Consider the following 17,724-nt stretch of genomic DNA (forward strand, 5'->3'; position numbering starts at 1 on the left):
GATAAATAAATAAATAAATAAATAAAAAATATCAAAATACATAGTTGTGTTGTCTTCAGTATTTTTTTCATCAACAGCATCATCATTGTTCATCAAAGAAAATTTAAAAAAATCATGACAAAAATGTGATTTACTTATTCAAATAAATAATTAATTAATAACAATTTAAATTATTAATTAGTTGACATCATTATTAAATCCATTTTAAATAATTTTAATTCATCTAATTAAATTTTAAACAATTTCTAAATTATTTTTCTAACCGAATCTTCGAAAATGATAATTAAATTTGATACTTTTTTTTTTTCGTTTTGTTTATGAAAATCAAACTGTTTTTATTGTTCTTAGTAATTATTATTTTTTTAATATATATATTGTTTATTATAATTTATTTATTTACAAAAAAAAAAAAAAAAAAATTATACTGTTTAAATACGCGCATGCGTGTTTAAATGAGTATTAAAAAAAAATATAAAGAAAAAAAAAAAAATTAATAATACGTGTCAGTAGAGACACGTAGATTCAACTACTCAATGTGCCTATCAGTATAGTTATTTATGTTTTTTAATATATATTGTATAAGAATAAATAATAAATAAATTAAAATGAAATTTGCTGATGTACTTCGGCAAATTGATGCCTATCCAAAAACACTTGAAGATTTTAGAGTAAAAACATTTAGTGGTGCATTATGTGAGTATTTAAAAAATTTAAAAAATTTAAAATTATGAAAATTGTCAAATAAAATTATAAATACAATAACAAATTAAATTAAAAATCTAAAAATTCAATTATTAATTAATTTAATTTAATTTATTACTCATTAACATTTCATTAAAATAATGTTAACCTCAAAAAAAAATGCGGTATATTATTGTTGATATTTATGAATAAATAATAATAATTTCTTTTTTCTTTACAGTGACAATAGCAAGTTCAGTAATAATGGCATTATTATTTATTTCTGAATTAAGAGATTTTTTAAATCCAGGACTTAATGAGGAGTTATTTGTTGACACATCAAGAAGTTCAAAATTAAGAATTAATCTTGATTTTATCATTCCAAAAATATCTTGTGATTGTAAGTTTGATTTTTATTTTAACTAAAATAATTTATCATTAATATTTGGCTGGTTTTTTTTTTTATCAAGTGTTGTCTTTGGATGCCATGGACACAACTGGTGAACAACATCTTCAAATTGAGCATAATATTTATAAAAGAAGATTAGATTTAAATGGTAAACCACTTGAAGAACCACAAAGAACAGGTAATTTAATAAAACCACCTTGTTTTAATTATCAATAAAAATAAACAAATTTTCATCTGTTATTTTTCTTTCATGTAGATATTACTGACACGAAGAAAAAAACAGACAATCAGGTAAATTAATAACAGTCAATTTCATGTAATAGATTATTTAAATTATTTTTTTTTCTATTAATTAATTAAGGATGGTTCAAATTCAACTGAAGCACCATGTGGTGATTGTTATGGTGCAGCAAATGATGAAACAACAATCAAGTAATTATAAAAAATCGAATTAATTAATTAATGCCAAGAATTATTATTGAAAAGTTGATAATTATTTTAATTGACAGATGCTGTAATACTTGTGAAGATGTTAAAGAAGCTTACAGACAACGTAAATGGCAACTTCCTGATTTAAAAATGATAACACAATGTAAACATGATCGAAGTGTTGAAAAATTAAAAAATGCATTTCTAGAAGGTTGTCAAATATTTGGCTACATGGAAGTCAATAGAGTTGGTGGAAGTTTTCATATATCACCTGGTGATAGTTTTTCCATAAATCATATGCATGGTAAATTGAAATATTCATTTGACTTATTAATTTATAAATCAATCAATAATCATATTTATTATTGATTTATTTTGTTATTTGGCTATTTTTTTTGTATCATTAGATTTTATGTTTTTTACAGTTCATGATGTTCAACCATTTGCATCATCTGAATTTAATATGACACATATTATTCGACATTTAAGTTTTGGTCTTAATGTTGAGGGTAAATCAAATCCAATGGATAATACAACTGTTGTTGCTGATGAAGGTAAAATAAATTTACTATTGTTTTTTATTATTTTTTAAATTTATTAACGCATTTTTTATTTGGAATATTTAATTATTTTATTGATAAATTTTAAGTTTTAATAATAATTTAGCCACAGTTAAATATACTGATGAGCTAGTTTTTATATTAATAAATTTAACATCTAATGCCAGTTCCAATTGCCATAAAAGTTCCAAATGTACCACCACCAGAAATCATTGTTTTTCCAACATTAGTTATCAGCTCTTTTCCTCTCAGACCAAACCTGATTGAAAAATAATAAATAAAATAAAAAAAAAATTAAGTTGAAAAGCTTTCAGGTAGATTCAATTTAAAAATACACAATTATTTAACTTTGATAAAATAACGATAAAATATTTTATAAATTAAATTGAGTTATTAATTTACCTGAGTCCTGTGAAGCCTCCAAAAATTACTCCTGATGCCAATCCAACACAAAAACCAATTCCAAAACCCATTTTCATTCTGTCGAAACATGATGGGCCACTTTGTTGATATTGTCCACCTGGTACTGGCATTTTTATTTATCTAAAATTCATTTAACCACCACAATGTTGTTGTTAATAACAAACCAATAAACAAACAATTTATAAAACAAAAAAAAAATGCGTGCCAATAATTTAGAGACACCGTGGTCACAAAGAAAAAAAAATAAAATAAAACATGAAAATTACATGAAAAAAAAAGAAAAAAATGAAGAAAATAATTAACGTAGTTAAATAAAATGAAGAACTTTTAATGACATTATTATGAATTAATTAAAATTATAATATTAAATTAACAATTTATAACTCACTTGCTGATGCAACTTTTTTCTAACTTAAATATTAAACCTAAATTTTTTGGTTATATATTTACGTGCGTAATCACTCGATACTCGATAGTCGTGTGTCTTTATTCTTCAACAGCCATATTGTATTATTTTTTTTTCATGATTATGATGAAAAAAAAAAAAAACAAAAAAAATACACACAATATGGCGGTGTTGTTCTATCCGGGCGGGAAAAATTTAAATAAAAATTACAACTTTATATTTTATTGTTGTAATTATGCCTAAAAATAACAATTACTCATCAAAAAATCAAGTGGCAATTAAGCTTTATAAAATAGTTAATAATATCAATTTATTAATAATTCAACAAATTAATTTTTATATAATGTTAAGTTTTAAATTAATAACTCACATGATTTATTTATTTTTTTTCTTTTTGCTTTACTTTGTTGTTAGTACCTATATTATATAATTTGCTTAAATTGACTACCAAATATTGATTTATGTTTATTTTAATTTCAGGTGCAATGATGTTTCAACATTATATAAAAATAGTACCAACAACATATTCACGTATTGATGGTGCACAATTACAAACAAATCAATTTTCAGTAACAAGATATTCACGTAAAACTGGAATGTATAATGGTGAATCAGGCATGCCTGGTGTTTTCTTCAGCTATGAATTAAGTCCACTTATGGTTAAATATACAGAAAAAAAAAAATCATTTGGACATTTTGCAACAAATGTTTGTGCAATTATTGGTGGTGTATTTACTGTTGCTGGTCTTATTGATACATTTTTGTATCATTCTGTTCGAGCCTTACAAAAAAAACATGAACTTGGTAAACTTGGCTAAAATTTATATATATATATATTTTTATTAAATAATAAATAAATAATTAATTGTAATATTTATGATAATAATTAATAATAATTAAATAATAATCCAATGTTCCGATTTTTTCCATTTAAAAAATTTATCTTTATTATATAAAAAATTTTTTTAAAACCAAACAAGAGTCTGATATTTGGTATTTTATAATAATATTTAAAAAATAAAAAGAGAAAATAAACAAATGAAAGATACTTATTAAATAAAAAAAAAAGTCAATATTTGTAAGATATAAATAATTAAATTGTTAATTTTATTTATTATAATGTTTTTAAAAATAAATCATAAAGATAAATTGAAGTTTTAGCAACATTTGTACAAAATTCAAGATCAGTTCCAAGAGCAATTGAGTCTAGTGATATATAAAGTGGTTTTAATGGATCATATTGATTTCTTTTAAGTGTTTCAAGATACATGTGTCTTTGTTGAATTCTTTCAACTTTTTTTCCAATAATTGCTGGTTGATTTGCAATGGCTTCATGACAAATTCCCATTGTGTTGTGAACATAATTAAAAGTTGCCAATACTTTATCTCTAGCTGTAACATTAAGTAACAAATAATTATTATTATTTATCAAGATGATAATTTATTGTTGAAAAATTTACTTACACAATAGCCAAATAAAAGGATTATTTAAAAGAATTTGTTTAACTTGATGAGGATCAAATCCCATTTCTTCTCTAACTGAAAATGTACTTTCAATAAGACGAGATTTTTTAAGTGTTGCTATTCTTGGATTTTTAACAATTAAATTTCTTAGCTCTACACCAGATAGTCTAAAATCATTTTGTAAATATCCTAATCTTTCATCAATTGATGTTGTTTTATAAGACAGCCAATCTGGATTTTTATCAACAATTGCTGCAATGTCATCAGTGCTAAAATTATGAGCACGAAGATAACGTATTCGTGTTTTTAAATCATCCATATCTTCAGTAAATATATATGGATTTCTAGTGATAAATCTACTGAGTCTATTTGCTGGAACACCACAATCAGTTATAAATTGAATATAAGGCTTTATGTCTTCATCAAATTTTAATTTTAATATAAGCTCTAGTCCACCTCTACGAGCTTCAATTTTGTATAATTCAACACCAAGTTTAACTAATTCTTGTACTGTTTTACTTTCATTTGCAACTGATGCAAAATTAAATGTTGGTTTAACATAAGGAGCTATGAATGACAAATCTTCTTGGCATTCATCAAGTGCTTTTGGAATTTTCATATTTTCTTTTATAAAACTATCAAGTTCATGATCAACTCTTTGAATTGCTGGTGTTGAATTTATTAATGATAAATCAGTTGGAATTGTTGATGAATCTAGTTTTTCAATATTTGAATAATATCTTGGTATAATAACCTCACGTTTTAACAATGTACCTTGACATATATTTTTTGTTAATTTAATTGCTCTTTGATAACACGACATTTTAATTTTATTATTTATAAATAAACACTAATTAAAGCATAAACAATAATATGACAATTGGAAAAATACTTTAAATTATTATTTATTTACAAAATTGAAACAAAAACAAAAAACACATTGACACAGTATGATGATGTTTTGGGTGAATTTCCAATGGTCGTTAAAAAAAAAATCAAAACAAAACAATGTCGCCATACTTATGCAATGTTTAAAAATTATAAATAAATAATAAATTATATGTTAAAAAAATAATATTAATAATTAAAAACAATTTAACAATAATTTTTCTTTATGTAGATTTATTTTATTTCTTTTTGTTTTTCGTTTTTTTGTATATATTGATTATTATTTGAAAATTCCTTCACAGATTTTTAGACAATTTTAATTATATTAATTAATTAATTAATAACATTTTATTAATAACATAGAAACAGTAGCATAATTGCAGATGATAATAATAAATATTAAAGTCATTTTTTATAATTTATATTTGGATATTAAATAAATTAAATTTGCATTTAGTTAATTTATGAAATTTTAATAATTAATAATATGACTTAATAACACACAATAATTAAATATTAATAATATTATTGACTTGAATATTAATAATGGTGGAAGATAAATTTTTTATTATTATATTATTTTTTCTAACAATTTGTTATTTTGATGATTAAACTTATTTGACAATTAAATTTTAATTATAAGCCAGATAAAATATTCAATCATCTACTAACATTTAGAAAAAAAAAAACATTATGATTTTAACAAGTTTAAAATTCGGTAAACATTGGTCTTGAGATATATTTATTATTTTATTTTAAACAATTATATATCGACGAAAAATTTATTATATTAATTACAGATCTGAAAGACATTTGGCCAGTCCATTTAATGGCCCTGATAAATATTTTCAATTATTATTTTTATTTAACAAAACAAAAAAGCCATAGAAGAAATATAATAAATTATAAATTAATTAATCAAATTACTATTGCATTTTTTTTTTAAGTCATGATTATTGCACCACGCATTTAAATCTAAATGGAAAACGATCTTATTGTTTTGTTTATTTTTTTTTTAATGCACATTATGTGCCCTAAACTCAATAAATAACAAAAGCATAAACCAAGTTAATTAAAATCATACAAAATAAGTTATTAATTTTACGAATAAATTAAATTTTTCGTCATCAAGAAATCGTATTGATAATAGCTTTATAAATATTTGTTATCATAATTTTTTTGTGCTTTCAAAAAAGAGAGGAAGTTTTTTTTTATATAATCGTGAAAATTGTGTGATAAAAATTTAATTTAATTAATTTTTTTTACTTTTTGAATTATTCGAAATTATCCAAGTGAATTTATCATTATCTTATATTCATTTTTAATTATTATTATTTGTTTCCTCGTGCTTAAAAATTATTCAATGCATAGAAGAAGATGCTCAGCATTATCTTCAAATTTTTACATTTTATTTTTTTTTTAGATTTTATTATTTAAATTAATTCTAGATTGTTAATTAATTGATTATACATCAACAACCATTTTCTTATGAATATCAGTATTACCGACAACCTGTTAAAAATAATTTAAATTAATTAATAAAATAATTACAATTAAAAAACTATAAAAATATTTTTTAAAATTTATAAAAAAACACTTACAGAACAAAATTCTTCAAAACTAATTTTTCCATCTTCATCTTTATCAGCAAATAAAATAGTTTTATCAACAATTTGTTGAAGTTGTGTATCTTTTAAATTATTACCAACCATCATTTTTAATACTTGGAATAATTCACCATTGCTGATAAAACCATCATTATCCATATCATAAATACGAAATGCAAATCTTAATTTACTCTCTTTGTCTCCCTTAAATATTAATCAAATATATTTTACATTTAAACAAGCATAAATATAAATATAATACACTAATAAATAAATAATTATACATACAGAATTTGCTACTTTGACACTAAACTGTGAAACTCCTTGTATAAATTCTTTAAAATCAACTTCACCATTACCATCAGCATCAAAAATATCAATGACACGTTGAACAAGTGGATTTTGTTGAAGCTCTGGTAATGACATAAATTCATCAATACTCAATGCTCCACTATTATCAAGATCTAATTTTCTAAAACGTTTTCCAAGTCTTCTAATTTCATCAGCATCAACTGTAATTTTATCATTATTATTACTATTATTTTCATCAATAATATCTCAGGGAAAAAAAAAAAAAAATCTATAAATGTGTATATATAAAAATAACCAACACAAGCAAATAAATATACTTATATTTTATCCGTAATATTAAAACACCTTATTTATAATTTAATTAATTTTTTTATTATAAATATTAAATATCTAAAAATACACTTACAATTTGAACATAGTTCCATGGGCAATGAATTTTCGTTTCCCTAGAATAATTAAAGTAAAGAAAAGAAAAAGCATTAATAAATTTAAAATAATTTATAAACATGTATGATAATATTTTAAGGGAGTGTATAAAAAAAGGGAGAGTAAAATAATATAACACAAAAGTGGAGGAAGTTTTGTATATTGACAAAATGAAGGGCCAAACAACAACAACAAAAAAAAAAGGAAAATTGAATAATAATTAAAAATATAAATAAATAATAATTGGATTATTAAATAATGTCTTACCATTTTGATAAACTTTAATTGTTGATAATGTTGATGATGATGATGATGATGTGGTGGAAGTAGAGGTGATGATGATGATGAATAATAATATTATTGAATTTATCAGCAACAAAGTCACAGACTGTGTTCCCAATGGCTGGGCTCTTTATCGTTTCTCGATTCTCAAGATCGCATCAAAGCGCCTGCGTGTTGATGATATTTTTTTTCCTCTCTCTTTCTCTCTTTCTAAAATTATATCTATTATTATTATTTTTTTACTATTATTGTTATTATATTAATATTACAACACCAAGTCACCAACATACATGTGTGTATTGTGTTTGTCCCTGTGCCGCAAATAGATACTTTTATTTGTTTTTCTCTCTAACAATTTTCCTAAATTCTACTCGAATTTATTACTCCAAAAAACTTAAAAATTTAAATATATTTATGTTTTGTTATTGAAATAGTGTGACACTTGCCAAATAATATTTTTTATTGACACCTGTTAAACACAACAACAACAACAACAAGATTAACTTTACTGAAATTGTTTTTTAATTTTTTTTTTTTTTTTCTTATTTTACTCTTTTTTTTTTTTATCTGTGTTTATGCAGCTGCAAGGGAATAATTTGCTACAGTAAGTTTACGGTTGCTAGTTGAATGTGTGCAAATAAAAAAAAAAAATAATAATAAATTGTTTGAGAGAGAGAGAGAGAGAGAGTGTACACAGCCACTGTTCAGAGCATCCAATCAACGTGACACATCTATACACACCTTGTTTGTTAATCATATTAATTGTCATTATTTACATCTAATTAAATTATTGTTATTTGTTTATATTTTTTAAATAATAACATTATTAAATAATTGGGGATTATTCGAATCATAATTAATTGAGTAAATGACAAGTAAAATTTTGTGATTTATTTTTATTTTTATTTTTCTTTCAATGTGTGAATTGTTGACAAAGGTCATCTTGGATTTTATAAACAATTAAATTATTAATTTTTATAAAGGTAAAATTATTGTTTTTGAACAAATATATATTATTGTTATTATTATTATTTAGTGTTTTTTATTTTTAATTTTAATTTTGTAGATGAAAAATTTAATTAGTTGAAGAGTTATTTATTTTTTTTATTTTTTGTTTGTTTATTTATTTTTTAATGCATGTAAAAAGATCTATGTTGATCAAAATATCTAATTTTATTTATATTTTTTATTATGAAATATTAAACCAGAATAATAAAACAAAAACAAAAAAAAAAAAGTGGTGATTAGATAAAAATTTTACTATTAACAATCATCATTTATCATTAGTGTTTTATTTTTATTTTAAAATATTTTATTTTTTATTTTTAACAATGAATAACATCAAAAATAGATATAACATTATTTGTAAATAGCTATTAATATACTAAACATTATAATAAATTATCTAAACAAGAAATAAAAAAATTTTTTTGTTGAATTTTTTAGAAAATTGTGGAACTTCAAATGGAGCGAGTGCTAAAAGCAGTCCCAGTGGATCTGCGAATCAAAATGGAGGCACTGGTGCATGACTTGACTGTGGCTCTGGAAGAGAGCAGTAATTCAACAAATCACCGGAGACGATGGCCCTTGAGACGACGTACTCGTTCAACTGGCAACATTCGTAAGTGTAAGTATATCAACACACAAAAACATTATTATATCATAATAAAAAATAACACAATAAATTATTAATTTACAGCATCATTAAGTGCAACAAAACATTCTGATGATAGTTCATCATCAATATGTGATATTAAAAAACCAGTAGCTGTTATGAAATATCAATCAGACAGTGATGATACAAATCGTACAAAACGTTTTGCAAGATTTTCAAATTTAAATAACATAAGTAATATTGAAAGTGATTCTGTTAATGAAAATTTTATACCACGTACAAATACTAAAAGAAAAAGAAAATTTAAAAAAATGGCTATTGATTCAGATTCAAATTTATCAAATCCATCATCATCACAAACTCTCACAACAACAATAATAACAAATTCAATTGGTAAAAAAAAACGTTTATATCGTACAAATTGTGAAACACGTTATGGTACAATATGGTGTGGTAAACGTAAAAGATCATGTCGTGAAAAATCAATTGACAATGATTTAACAAATATTAAAACATCATCATCACCACTACCAACAACAACAACAACCACAACTACAACATCACCATCAACAACATCATCAAGACAATCGAAAAATAAAAATCGTGTTAAAATACAAAATCAAGATGCAATGGATTGTTCAATAATATCAAATTCAAGTATATCATCAAGTGATACTGATGATGGTATTATAACAAATGATGAAGATCGTGAAGGTGATGATGAACAATCAGATTGGTTTGTTGAATCAAGCTGGTGGGATGATGAAAGTGGTACAGATGAAAAAATAACAAATGATCAAACATTTCAAGCAATATTACACAATAGTTTTGAACATTTAACTGATGATGCAAGAAGAAATTATCGTCAAAGATTACAATGGAGTCGTGATGGACGTGAAATACGTGCTGGACGTCGTCATGTTGATAATAAACCTGGTTTTTCAATAATAACATCAGCAAATGAAAAAGTATCAAGATTTTTACAGGATCCATCACAAAGTGAATTACGTCTTCATGCAATGAGACAACCAGAACGTGAAAAGTTACGTAGATTAGCAACATTATATAGTTTAAATTTAAAAGGTGATTTAAATTGTCCAGTACTATATAAAACAAGACACACAACACAAGCAATATGTGTTGATCAAGTATCATTAAATAGATTAACTGATTATAAAAGATTACGTAAAACACCACCATTTACAAATAATTTTACTGATTCAAGTGGTTCTAATTTACAAAGTACACGTTTTACAGCACATATGGCTAATCAAACACAAGGTACAACTATTGGATCAATGCAAAATCTTGTTGAACCAATGACATTTGATTGGTGCAACATGGAATCTGATAATTCAAGAATTAAATTTGATGGAAATATGGGACATTCGAAATCAAGCTGAACAATCTTTTTCTTTTCAATTTTAAATATTATATATATGTATACACTAGCTAGCTAGATAAAAAGTAGAACTTTTTTTTTAGTTTAATACCAATGTTTTTATAATAATAATAACTATGATAAATTATTTTAAAAAAAAATTATTTTTTTCTTTTTCTTTTCGTTGATTTTTTGATAAGATGTAATTTAAAATTAAATTTTTTTGTAGAATTATTAATAAATAATAACAATGCATATTAAAAATACAATAAAGTCTTAATTATTTTTTATTTATATTGATTTTGTTTTTAATTGTTAACAGACAAAGTCAAATTTACAGGAAAAAAAAAATGATATTGCTAATTATTTTTCATTTAATTTCTTTATATTTGCCATTGCATTTTCATTCATGAGAACTTGGTATTCTTGGAATCTAGTTGATACTCGTTGATTCATTTTCAAGTATTTTTCCATACAATTTAATGCACATTTGTCTTCTTTATCTTTAATTTCTCTTGTTGTAAAATCAGATATGCAATCGGTGAAACAAACTTCTGATAATTTATTGTAAGACATCAAAAAATCTTTAAACTGTAATATAAAAAATAAATAACGCAATTATTATTTGTTGTTTTTAGACACATCAGCTGATGTACATGATGAAATATTATATTTTCTTGGCAATATTTGTTTAACTTATAAAATATGATTTATTATTTTTTGTGATGTACTTACTGATTTAATTTGTTCAGCTTCAACATCAACTGGTACACCTGGAACAGCCATTGCCATTTTTGTTTATTGTATTATTTTATTATTAATTATTTATTCAATTAAAAAATTGTCGATTTTACTTGGAGAAATAATTTTCTTTTTTTTGTTTTTTTTTTTTAGGTTAGCAAAAATGGACATGTGATTAAGGCGCATTTTATTATGCGCATAAAGTACAAGAGATAAAAAAAATAATTTAATAATTAATTTTATTGATATTTTTTAATTCTAATTTTTCATAAATAATCAATCCTATATTTCAATAATAATTAATAAAATAAATAAAAAAAGAATTTTTTTATTTCATGTAAAATGAATGCCATTGTTTGTCGTTTTGTTTAAATAAATTCCACATGACAATAATAAATTACAGCCACTGATTAAATTGTCACTAAGTAAATAATTAGTTATAGATAAAAAAATTGAGCCTTGATAGTACATATTATCTTAAAAAAAAAACAATAAAGAATTATTAAAAATTAAAAAAGTATCTTAAAAATATTCAAATTTACGCGGTAAAATACGCCATTATTAATATTGCCAAGTGTGTGTGTGTTGTTGCTTTATAGCCGGTGTGAGATGTCGTTAGTTATGAGTGAGTGAGTAAATGAATGACTGTCCCCCCCCTTGTGTCTCTCAGTGTGCCTTGTAAATAAAAATAATTTAACAACAATTAAGCAAAATAAAACATTAAAAACAATGTTAAATTATAAATCTAGTGTTAAAAAACCATCAAAAGTATTAACAACAATAAATAAAACATCAAAAATACCAGTTAAAAAACATTGTGATGAAAACCGCGGGAAAGTTGTGAAAAAAATAACCGCCAAAATGACAACAAACAATGTGGACAATAACAAATACAATAAATCATCAAAACAACCAAAATCATCATCTAAATCAAGCAGTTTACCAAAGAATAAAAATTCATACACTCCAACAGTATTTATTAATGATAATACTGATGATCAAACAGTAATTAACGATGACAATTTAACATCCAGAGAACGAGTTAATTTTCTGAAACGTGAAATAAATGAATGGCGTGAAAAAGAAAATTTTACCAGTAGAATTCGTCAAAAGTTAGCTCAATTAAACATTGATGAACAGCTTCATTTTGGTATGTATTTATTTGATTTTCATTATCAATTAATTAATTATTTTATCTGATAAATTTACAATTTGATTAATCAATATCCGTCTTTCTTTTTTTTACCATAAATGGAAAAAAAACATCTGATAAAAATCAGGATTGAATGAGGAATTATTTTTATGTTTTTGTAAATAATATAAATTTGAAAAATAATTGGATAATTGATTGTCAATTTTTTTTTTTTTTTAATCAGCTTGATTGAGTGCTTGTCCAATTATTTTTATAAAAAATTGCCAATCTCTATTTCCAACTAGAAAAAAATTTGTTCATTTGTTTTTATATTCATACAAAAATTAGATACTGGTTTAGCTCCAGCTGGTGTGGTGACTGTGATGCTTCAGGAATATCAACAGCCGAAATAGCTCAGTTGGGAGAGCGTTAGACTGAAGATCTAAATGTCCCTGGTTCGATCCCTGGTTTCGGCAGTTCTTTTTTTTGCTATTTCTGTCTCTAAATAAAATTATAAATTTATTTTTTTTTGTCTGCTGAAATCAAGCCCAACAACTACGTCAATCGTCTGATAATTATTTTTAAATAATTTTATACTTTCAGATGAGAATGAGAAAGAGAATCTTCCCCACGTAAATGAATTTGCTGATGACGTTTATCTCCAAGAAAAACACAACGAGTGAGTACAAACAATTGTTATTTTTGAAAACAATGAAACAACGTCATCTATTGTTGATACAAATAAACACTTGTTTGAGACAGATTAAACAATAGAATCATCAAATCTTTAAGATACATAATAAAGTTAATTAGCGTTATATAACACTCCAATGAAAAACAATAAAACAATTGAATTGCCCTTTTTTAAATAGCTTGATTAATTTTATATTACATAATGAATTAAATTTTATTTTTTAAGATCAATTTTTGAACAAAGAAATTATTCGGGTTTTTAGTTTTGGCCGTGAAATTTTAGCTACGTCATCCCCTGGAATTTTCGAAAGTCACTTGAGACCTCACCGAAATCCAACCGGTTTCATTTGTATACTCTCTTCTTATTCCAGCATCGACAAACAGACAAAATAAAAAAAATTAATAATAATAATAGTACACTTGAAAAAAAAATAAATAAAAAAATACACCTGAACCTCGTGACCTGTATTTTTTGTTGCCCTACAACTGTAAATTTTGATTTTGAAAAAAATTAGAAGCTTCATAAAATCAAAACTAATCTAATGATGATTTTTTTAAGCGCAAAATTTATTTTAACTTGCGGAAAAATTTGCATGATTAAACAATTAAAAAAAAAACAAAAGTTTAACAAATGAATAATAAATAGGATCACTTGTATTTTTAAAAGTGAATAAATAGTCATGTCACGATTTAAATAAATGAAAAAAATTAAAAATATAAACACCTTATTGTTCTGTAGGTTAGTGATAACAAAAAACTGTCTGCTAATAATGACATTTATTATGATTTTTATCACGTACATTATGCAAAAATTAAATATTTCAAAGATGCCAAAAACGTATGATGAATTTTCAACTTGTTTATTATTACTTTCGCTATTAAAATAACAACAAAAATAAAAATTAAATAACAATAAATTTATTGTTATTTAAAATATAATATCAAATAATTTTTCAAAGTTTTAAAATCATCATCATAATGATGAAGAAGATGAAAAAGAAGAAGAAGAATGCACTTGATTTTATATTCATATCACAATATTCGCGCCAAGGGGGGGCTCCCCTATTTTTTTTTTCTTCAATAAACTGTACATAAAAGAAAAAAAAAATGAATAAAAGTGAGGACTTGTTTGGCGACTCTCTGTGTGGTTTATAAAAGCATCAAGTAACCAGTCTTTTGCGAATTGACCGCCCAGTTTTCTTCAGTAAATTCCATCTAAAGAAAAAAAAAAAAAAAAAAAAAACATGATCAACTTTAAGAGTTGTAGTTTTCAAGTCTCGTGCTTGCCTCTCCATACCTGACGTGATAATAATGTAGGTTAGGTTCCCAGCGGTATGAAAAAATTCAAAAAATAAATAAATAAAAATATCAACATTCTCTCCCGCATGCTGTTATACCTGTTACCCCTTTTTTTATTATCATTATTTTACTTTTTTTTTTTTTGATTAAACTCATTGCCATCTTCCTCCTTCTCCTCCTACTGCAAAATTCAAAATGTACACTGATGAAAGATACAAGCAAAAACAAGTTTAAAAATTAAACAACCAGAATAACCGGTTTTTTGAATATTGCAAAATGGCGAATATAACTTATTTAAAAATTTTTAAACATTTTTTTTTCCCTTCTATTTCGTTCATTTCGATTGTTTCTTCAATTATTTGGGTATTTTTTTCGAAATTTTTCGAAACATATTACTCCAATTGATGATTTAAAAATATATGCATTTTTTTTTACGATTGGTTTATTTTTTTGCATTGATGTTTTTTAAAAGTAGGCCAATCATGTTACAATAAGCCAATGATCAAGTTTTAAAAATGATTTCTTTCATTTATCAAATTTCTATTATTCATTCAATTAAATTTCAAACAAGATTTATTTGTATAATATCATTTCCTTTTACTATTATATATTTTATTTTTTTAAATAATCCAAACGTAATACCATATCCAGATCAGAGTGCCTGATGACGTCAAATGTTGTGGCACCAGCTTTCGAATATCCCAAGTGTAGTGTATAAACAAGTTCTGACCGTTTTCTTCTGTTTTTTTCAAACAACTTGCAATGTTGCCTGTTTGTTCTCATATCAATCTTGCCTTTAACCAAAAGCCATATGATTCCAAAGCAAAAAAAAAAATTAAACCCAATGAATCATTATCTGCACTTGTTGAATGTGTAATTAAAGCAAAATATGAAATACCTAGATGACAAAGAAGAAAGAATTATTTATAATATGTAAAAGGAAAAAAAAAAATTGTTTCAATGAACATAGTGGTGTAGAGATAGTTTGATGAAGAGACGGCAACGTCGCTGATGTCTGGGTAGGTTCAAGGGTACGAGTAGAGGTCGGTCCCACGACGAGAGAGAGTATATAGAGGTACCGAATGAAAAAAAAAAGCAACAAAAATTACATATATAAATAAAAGTTTTACAATCTTGGTAAGAGAAGGAATACGATACACATAAAGTCAATGTTGTTGCGACTGAAATGAATGTTGGTTGGTTGATTTTTACAACAAGAAATAAAGAGAATAACTGGTAGCTGATGAAAAGAGGTACTATATAAAAAAAATTCCTATAGGCGCAGGTTTACAAAGACTTTTCTTGCAACTAAAATAATAAAAAAACAGATCAAATCTATTTTATATCATCATGGCTATATTGGTTAAGTACATACACCCTCATTGTAAAAAATAACATAAAACTGTGTCGGTGGATGTACTGTGGAATGGGCCACCACGCAATTCTAGATCCTTGATTCATCAAGGACAGTATTTTTTTTTTTGAGACAACCTTAAGACAATGTCACTTGACCCATATCTTGTTTCATTAAATTAAATTTTTTTTTCTTTTACTATTTTGTTTTCTTAAATTGTATTCTTCATATGATAATTTTTTTAATGATCAAAAATATTTCATCGTTAAAAAATAACTATATGGATAAATTTACTATTTTTATGACTCATCAATGACTACTGCTCGCCATCAGCAGCCAATAATTTGAATTTCAAATTTTTATATCAACATCTGCCAATTAAATGTGCAATTCTTTTTTTCTTTTATTCTTCATTTTAGACCCTCATCATTTCTTTTTTGTAAATTCAATTTTAATGGGCTAAATAATTTTGTATATTGATTCGTTTTTTTTTTTTCTAGTTTGTCATTGTGTTGTTTCTTTTTTGTTTGTTGCAAATATTTCCTGACATCGCTCATCTTTTGCGTATTTTTTAAAAATATGCATTCATGAGAAATAAACAGCTGCTTAATCCAACAATGAAATTGGTAACGTGGTTGCTTTCAATTCGTGTTGTATAAAAATGAAAAAAAAAAAAAAAATATATCCGCCCTCAAAAATCTTAAGACACGAGTGTAACACGTAACATCTGTCCTTTCTCTTTTATCTCATTTTCATTGTACATAAAAAATTATGAAAATTCAAATGTGTATTTAGTTTTTATTCTTTTTATATAAAAGGGGCAAGAGAAAGAGATAAAACCATATACATAAATGGATGAATGAATTTTTATATTAGAATATATTTTTAGTGAAAATTATATTGAGTGACAAGTGACATCTGCTTTCACTATTTTCTTTGTTGCCTCTTTATGTTACCTCAAGTCTAAAATTCAAAAAAATATTTTTCTCTAATTTTCTTTTAATAAACTGTATATTTTTATATTATTATTTTTCAATATAAGTTTTACCCAGCTAAAATTAGTTTTTCTTAGCTAGGGGATTATTATTTTATTTTATTTTTTCATTCCATTGACAACACGTGTCGGCAATCAAGTTGGAGTACAAAAATAGTCAAGGTTAAAGTCATTAATTATTAATTTATTTAGAGATTCAAAATAAATATTTTTTCTTGTATTATTTTCATGGTTTCAAGAGGGTTTGGGTTGAGTTCTTTGATAGTTATTCAAAATTGTTACTGTTGAGCGAAATGGTAAATCCTGCCTTTTTAGCTCAGTGGTAGAGCACTGGTCTCGTAAACCAGGGGTCGTGAGTTCAAACCTCACAGGAGGCAAGAATATTTTTTGTTAACAAATTTATATGCTAATTATTTATACGATTATTTTTTATTTATTTATCAATTTTCACATTCGAGAAAATTACAAGTTTAGTTTTCACTTGAATTATTTCCCTAAAAAAAAAGCTCATTTTCATGAAAACCATTTAAATTAATATCAAGATTTTTCTTCATATTAATTTCCAAATTTTTTCATCTAAATATTTTGATATAAAATATCCACTATAATTTTAAAAACACCTACATTA

At 24.2% G+C, this 17,724-nt stretch overlaps 7 protein-coding genes and 2 non-coding genes across 13 annotated transcripts in view; 5 read left to right on the plus strand and 4 right to left on the minus strand.

Moving 5' to 3' along the window:
* The first annotated feature begins 500 nt into the window (after positions 1-500).
* Positions 501-3,759, plus strand: LOC122851363 (endoplasmic reticulum-Golgi intermediate compartment protein 3). Of its 2 annotated transcripts, none has more exons than XM_044150537.1 (8): positions 501-693; positions 923-1,081; positions 1,152-1,268; positions 1,347-1,381; positions 1,452-1,522; positions 1,600-1,823; positions 1,927-2,073; positions 3,389-3,759. In XM_044150537.1, exons 1-8 carry the CDS (start codon positions 606-608, stop codon positions 3,724-3,726), a joined length of 1,179 nt encoding a protein of 392 aa, XP_044006472.1. In that variant the 5' UTR covers positions 501-605; the 3' UTR covers positions 3,727-3,759. The 2 variants fall into 2 exon arrangements, with proteins under 2 accessions (XP_044006472.1, XP_044006473.1); XM_044150538.1 differs by having other exon boundaries at positions 514-693; positions 1,945-2,073.
* LOC122851364 (reactive oxygen species modulator 1) lies at positions 2,084-3,034 on the minus strand. Of its 2 annotated transcripts, none has more exons than XM_044150539.1 (3): positions 2,891-3,022; positions 2,482-2,622; positions 2,084-2,338 (listed from the first exon to the last, which is right to left on the minus strand). In XM_044150539.1, the coding sequence occupies exons 2-3, from the start codon at positions 2,610-2,612 to the stop codon at positions 2,230-2,232; spliced, it is 240 nt and encodes a 79-aa protein (XP_044006474.1). In that variant the 5' UTR covers positions 2,613-2,622; positions 2,891-3,022; the 3' UTR covers positions 2,084-2,229. The 2 variants fall into 2 exon arrangements, with proteins under 2 accessions (XP_044006474.1, XP_044006475.1); XM_044150540.1 differs by having other exon boundaries at positions 2,086-2,338; positions 2,953-3,034.
* Positions 3,760-3,820: 61 nt separating the features above from the next.
* On the minus strand, positions 3,821-5,332 carry LOC122851365 (transcription termination factor 3, mitochondrial). Its single transcript, XM_044150541.1, has 2 exons — positions 4,373-5,332; positions 3,821-4,300 (listed from the first exon to the last, which is right to left on the minus strand). The coding sequence occupies exons 1-2, from the start codon at positions 5,193-5,195 to the stop codon at positions 4,023-4,025; spliced, it is 1,101 nt and encodes a 366-aa protein (XP_044006476.1). The 5' UTR covers positions 5,196-5,332; the 3' UTR covers positions 3,821-4,022.
* Positions 5,333-5,991: 659 nt separating this feature from the next.
* LOC122851367 (calcineurin subunit B type 2) lies at positions 5,992-8,504 on the minus strand. Its single transcript, XM_044150545.1, has 6 exons — positions 8,178-8,504; positions 7,873-8,097; positions 7,586-7,625; positions 7,156-7,379; positions 6,862-7,071; positions 5,992-6,772 (listed from the first exon to the last, which is right to left on the minus strand). Exons 2-6 carry the CDS (start codon positions 7,873-7,875, stop codon positions 6,725-6,727), a joined length of 525 nt encoding a protein of 174 aa, XP_044006480.1. The 5' UTR covers positions 7,876-8,097; positions 8,178-8,504; the 3' UTR covers positions 5,992-6,724.
* Positions 7,989-11,177, plus strand: LOC122851366 (G patch domain-containing protein 2). 3 transcript variants are annotated; one of them, XM_044150544.1, is made up of 4 exons: positions 8,528-8,870; positions 9,334-9,514; positions 9,587-10,585; positions 10,760-11,008. In XM_044150544.1, exons 2-4 carry the CDS (start codon positions 9,352-9,354, stop codon positions 10,903-10,905), a joined length of 1,308 nt encoding a protein of 435 aa, XP_044006479.1. In that variant the 5' UTR covers positions 8,528-8,870; positions 9,334-9,351; the 3' UTR covers positions 10,906-11,008. The 3 variants fall into 3 exon arrangements, with proteins under 3 accessions (XP_044006477.1, XP_044006478.1, XP_044006479.1); XM_044150542.1 differs by lacking the exon at positions 8,528-8,870 and adding an exon at positions 7,989-8,491 and having other exon boundaries at positions 9,587-11,156; XM_044150543.1 differs by having other exon boundaries at positions 8,489-8,870; positions 9,587-11,177.
* Positions 11,178-11,196: 19 nt separating this feature from the next.
* LOC122851368 (mitochondrial import inner membrane translocase subunit Tim9) lies at positions 11,197-11,771 on the minus strand. The gene is made up of 2 exons (XM_044150546.1): positions 11,619-11,771; positions 11,197-11,474 (listed from the first exon to the last, which is right to left on the minus strand). Exons 1-2 carry the CDS (start codon positions 11,673-11,675, stop codon positions 11,247-11,249), a joined length of 285 nt encoding a protein of 94 aa, XP_044006481.1. The 5' UTR covers positions 11,676-11,771; the 3' UTR covers positions 11,197-11,246.
* A 504-nt stretch (positions 11,772-12,275) lies between these two features.
* The window catches only part of LOC122851369 (uncharacterized protein PF11_0213-like), a 29,367-nt gene continuing 23,918 nt past the window's right edge, over positions 12,276-17,724 (plus strand). Inside the window, exons 1-2 of the mRNA XM_044150547.1 lie at positions 12,276-12,774; positions 13,360-13,435. Of these exons, the coding sequence (XP_044006482.1) occupies positions 12,354-12,774; positions 13,360-13,435 (497 nt within the window). The 5' untranslated portion in view covers positions 12,276-12,353. The remainder of the gene's footprint in view (positions 12,775-13,359; positions 13,436-17,724) is intronic.
* On the plus strand, positions 13,160-13,232 carry Trnaf-gaa. The gene has a single exon. It is a non-coding gene; the product is annotated as a tRNA-Phe (tRNA).
* Positions 17,402-17,473, plus strand: Trnat-cgu. The gene has a single exon. It is a non-coding gene; the product is annotated as a tRNA-Thr (tRNA).

Source organism: Aphidius gifuensis, linkage group LG3 (genome assembly GCF_014905175.1).
Source record: "Aphidius gifuensis isolate YNYX2018 linkage group LG3, ASM1490517v1, whole genome shotgun sequence".
In the NCBI taxonomy this organism is placed as follows: Eukaryota; Metazoa; Arthropoda; class Insecta; order Hymenoptera; family Braconidae; genus Aphidius; species Aphidius gifuensis.

Coding starts and splice junctions, on each gene's coding strand:
- LOC122851363 (XM_044150537.1), top strand. CDS start 606: ATGAAATTTGCTGATGTACTTCGGCAAATTGATGCCTATCCAAAAACA. Junction 1,082..1,151: donor TCCAAAAATATCTTGTGATT/GTAAGTTTGATT, acceptor TTTTTTATCAAG/TGTTGTCTTTGGATGCCATG. Junction 2,074..3,388: donor AACTGTTGTTGCTGATGAAG/GTAAAATAAATT, acceptor TTTTAATTTCAG/GTGCAATGATGTTTCAACAT.
- LOC122851366 (XM_044150542.1), top strand. CDS start 9,352: ATGGAGCGAGTGCTAAAAGCAGTCCCAGTGGATCTGCGAATCAAAATG. Junction 9,515..9,586: donor AACTGGCAACATTCGTAAGT/GTAAGTATATCA, acceptor ATTAATTTACAG/CATCATTAAGTGCAACAAAA.
- LOC122851365 (XM_044150541.1), bottom strand. CDS start 5,195: ATGTCGTGTTATCAAAGAGCAATTAAATTAACAAAAAATATATGTCAA. Junction 4,301..4,372: donor TCCTTTTATTTGGCTATTGT/GTAAGTAAATTT, acceptor TTAATGTTACAG/CTAGAGATAAAGTATTGGCA.
- LOC122851368 (XM_044150546.1), bottom strand. CDS start 11,675: ATGGCAATGGCTGTTCCAGGTGTACCAGTTGATGTTGAAGCTGAACAA. Junction 11,475..11,618: donor AAGCTGAACAAATTAAATCA/GTAAGTACATCA, acceptor TTTATATTACAG/TTTAAAGATTTTTTGATGTC.
- LOC122851367 (XM_044150545.1), bottom strand. Junction 7,072..7,155: donor GTGTCAAAGTAGCAAATTCT/GTATGTATAATT, acceptor TTAATATTTAAG/GGAGACAAAGAGAGTAAATT. Junction 6,773..6,861: donor GTTTTGAAGAATTTTGTTCT/GTAAGTGTTTTT, acceptor TATTTTTAACAG/GTTGTCGGTAATACTGATAT.
- LOC122851364 (XM_044150539.1), bottom strand. CDS start 2,612: ATGCCAGTACCAGGTGGACAATATCAACAAAGTGGCCCATCATGTTTC. Junction 2,339..2,481: donor GGAGGCTTCACAGGACTCAG/GTAAATTAATAA, acceptor TTTTTCAATCAG/GTTTGGTCTGAGAGGAAAAG.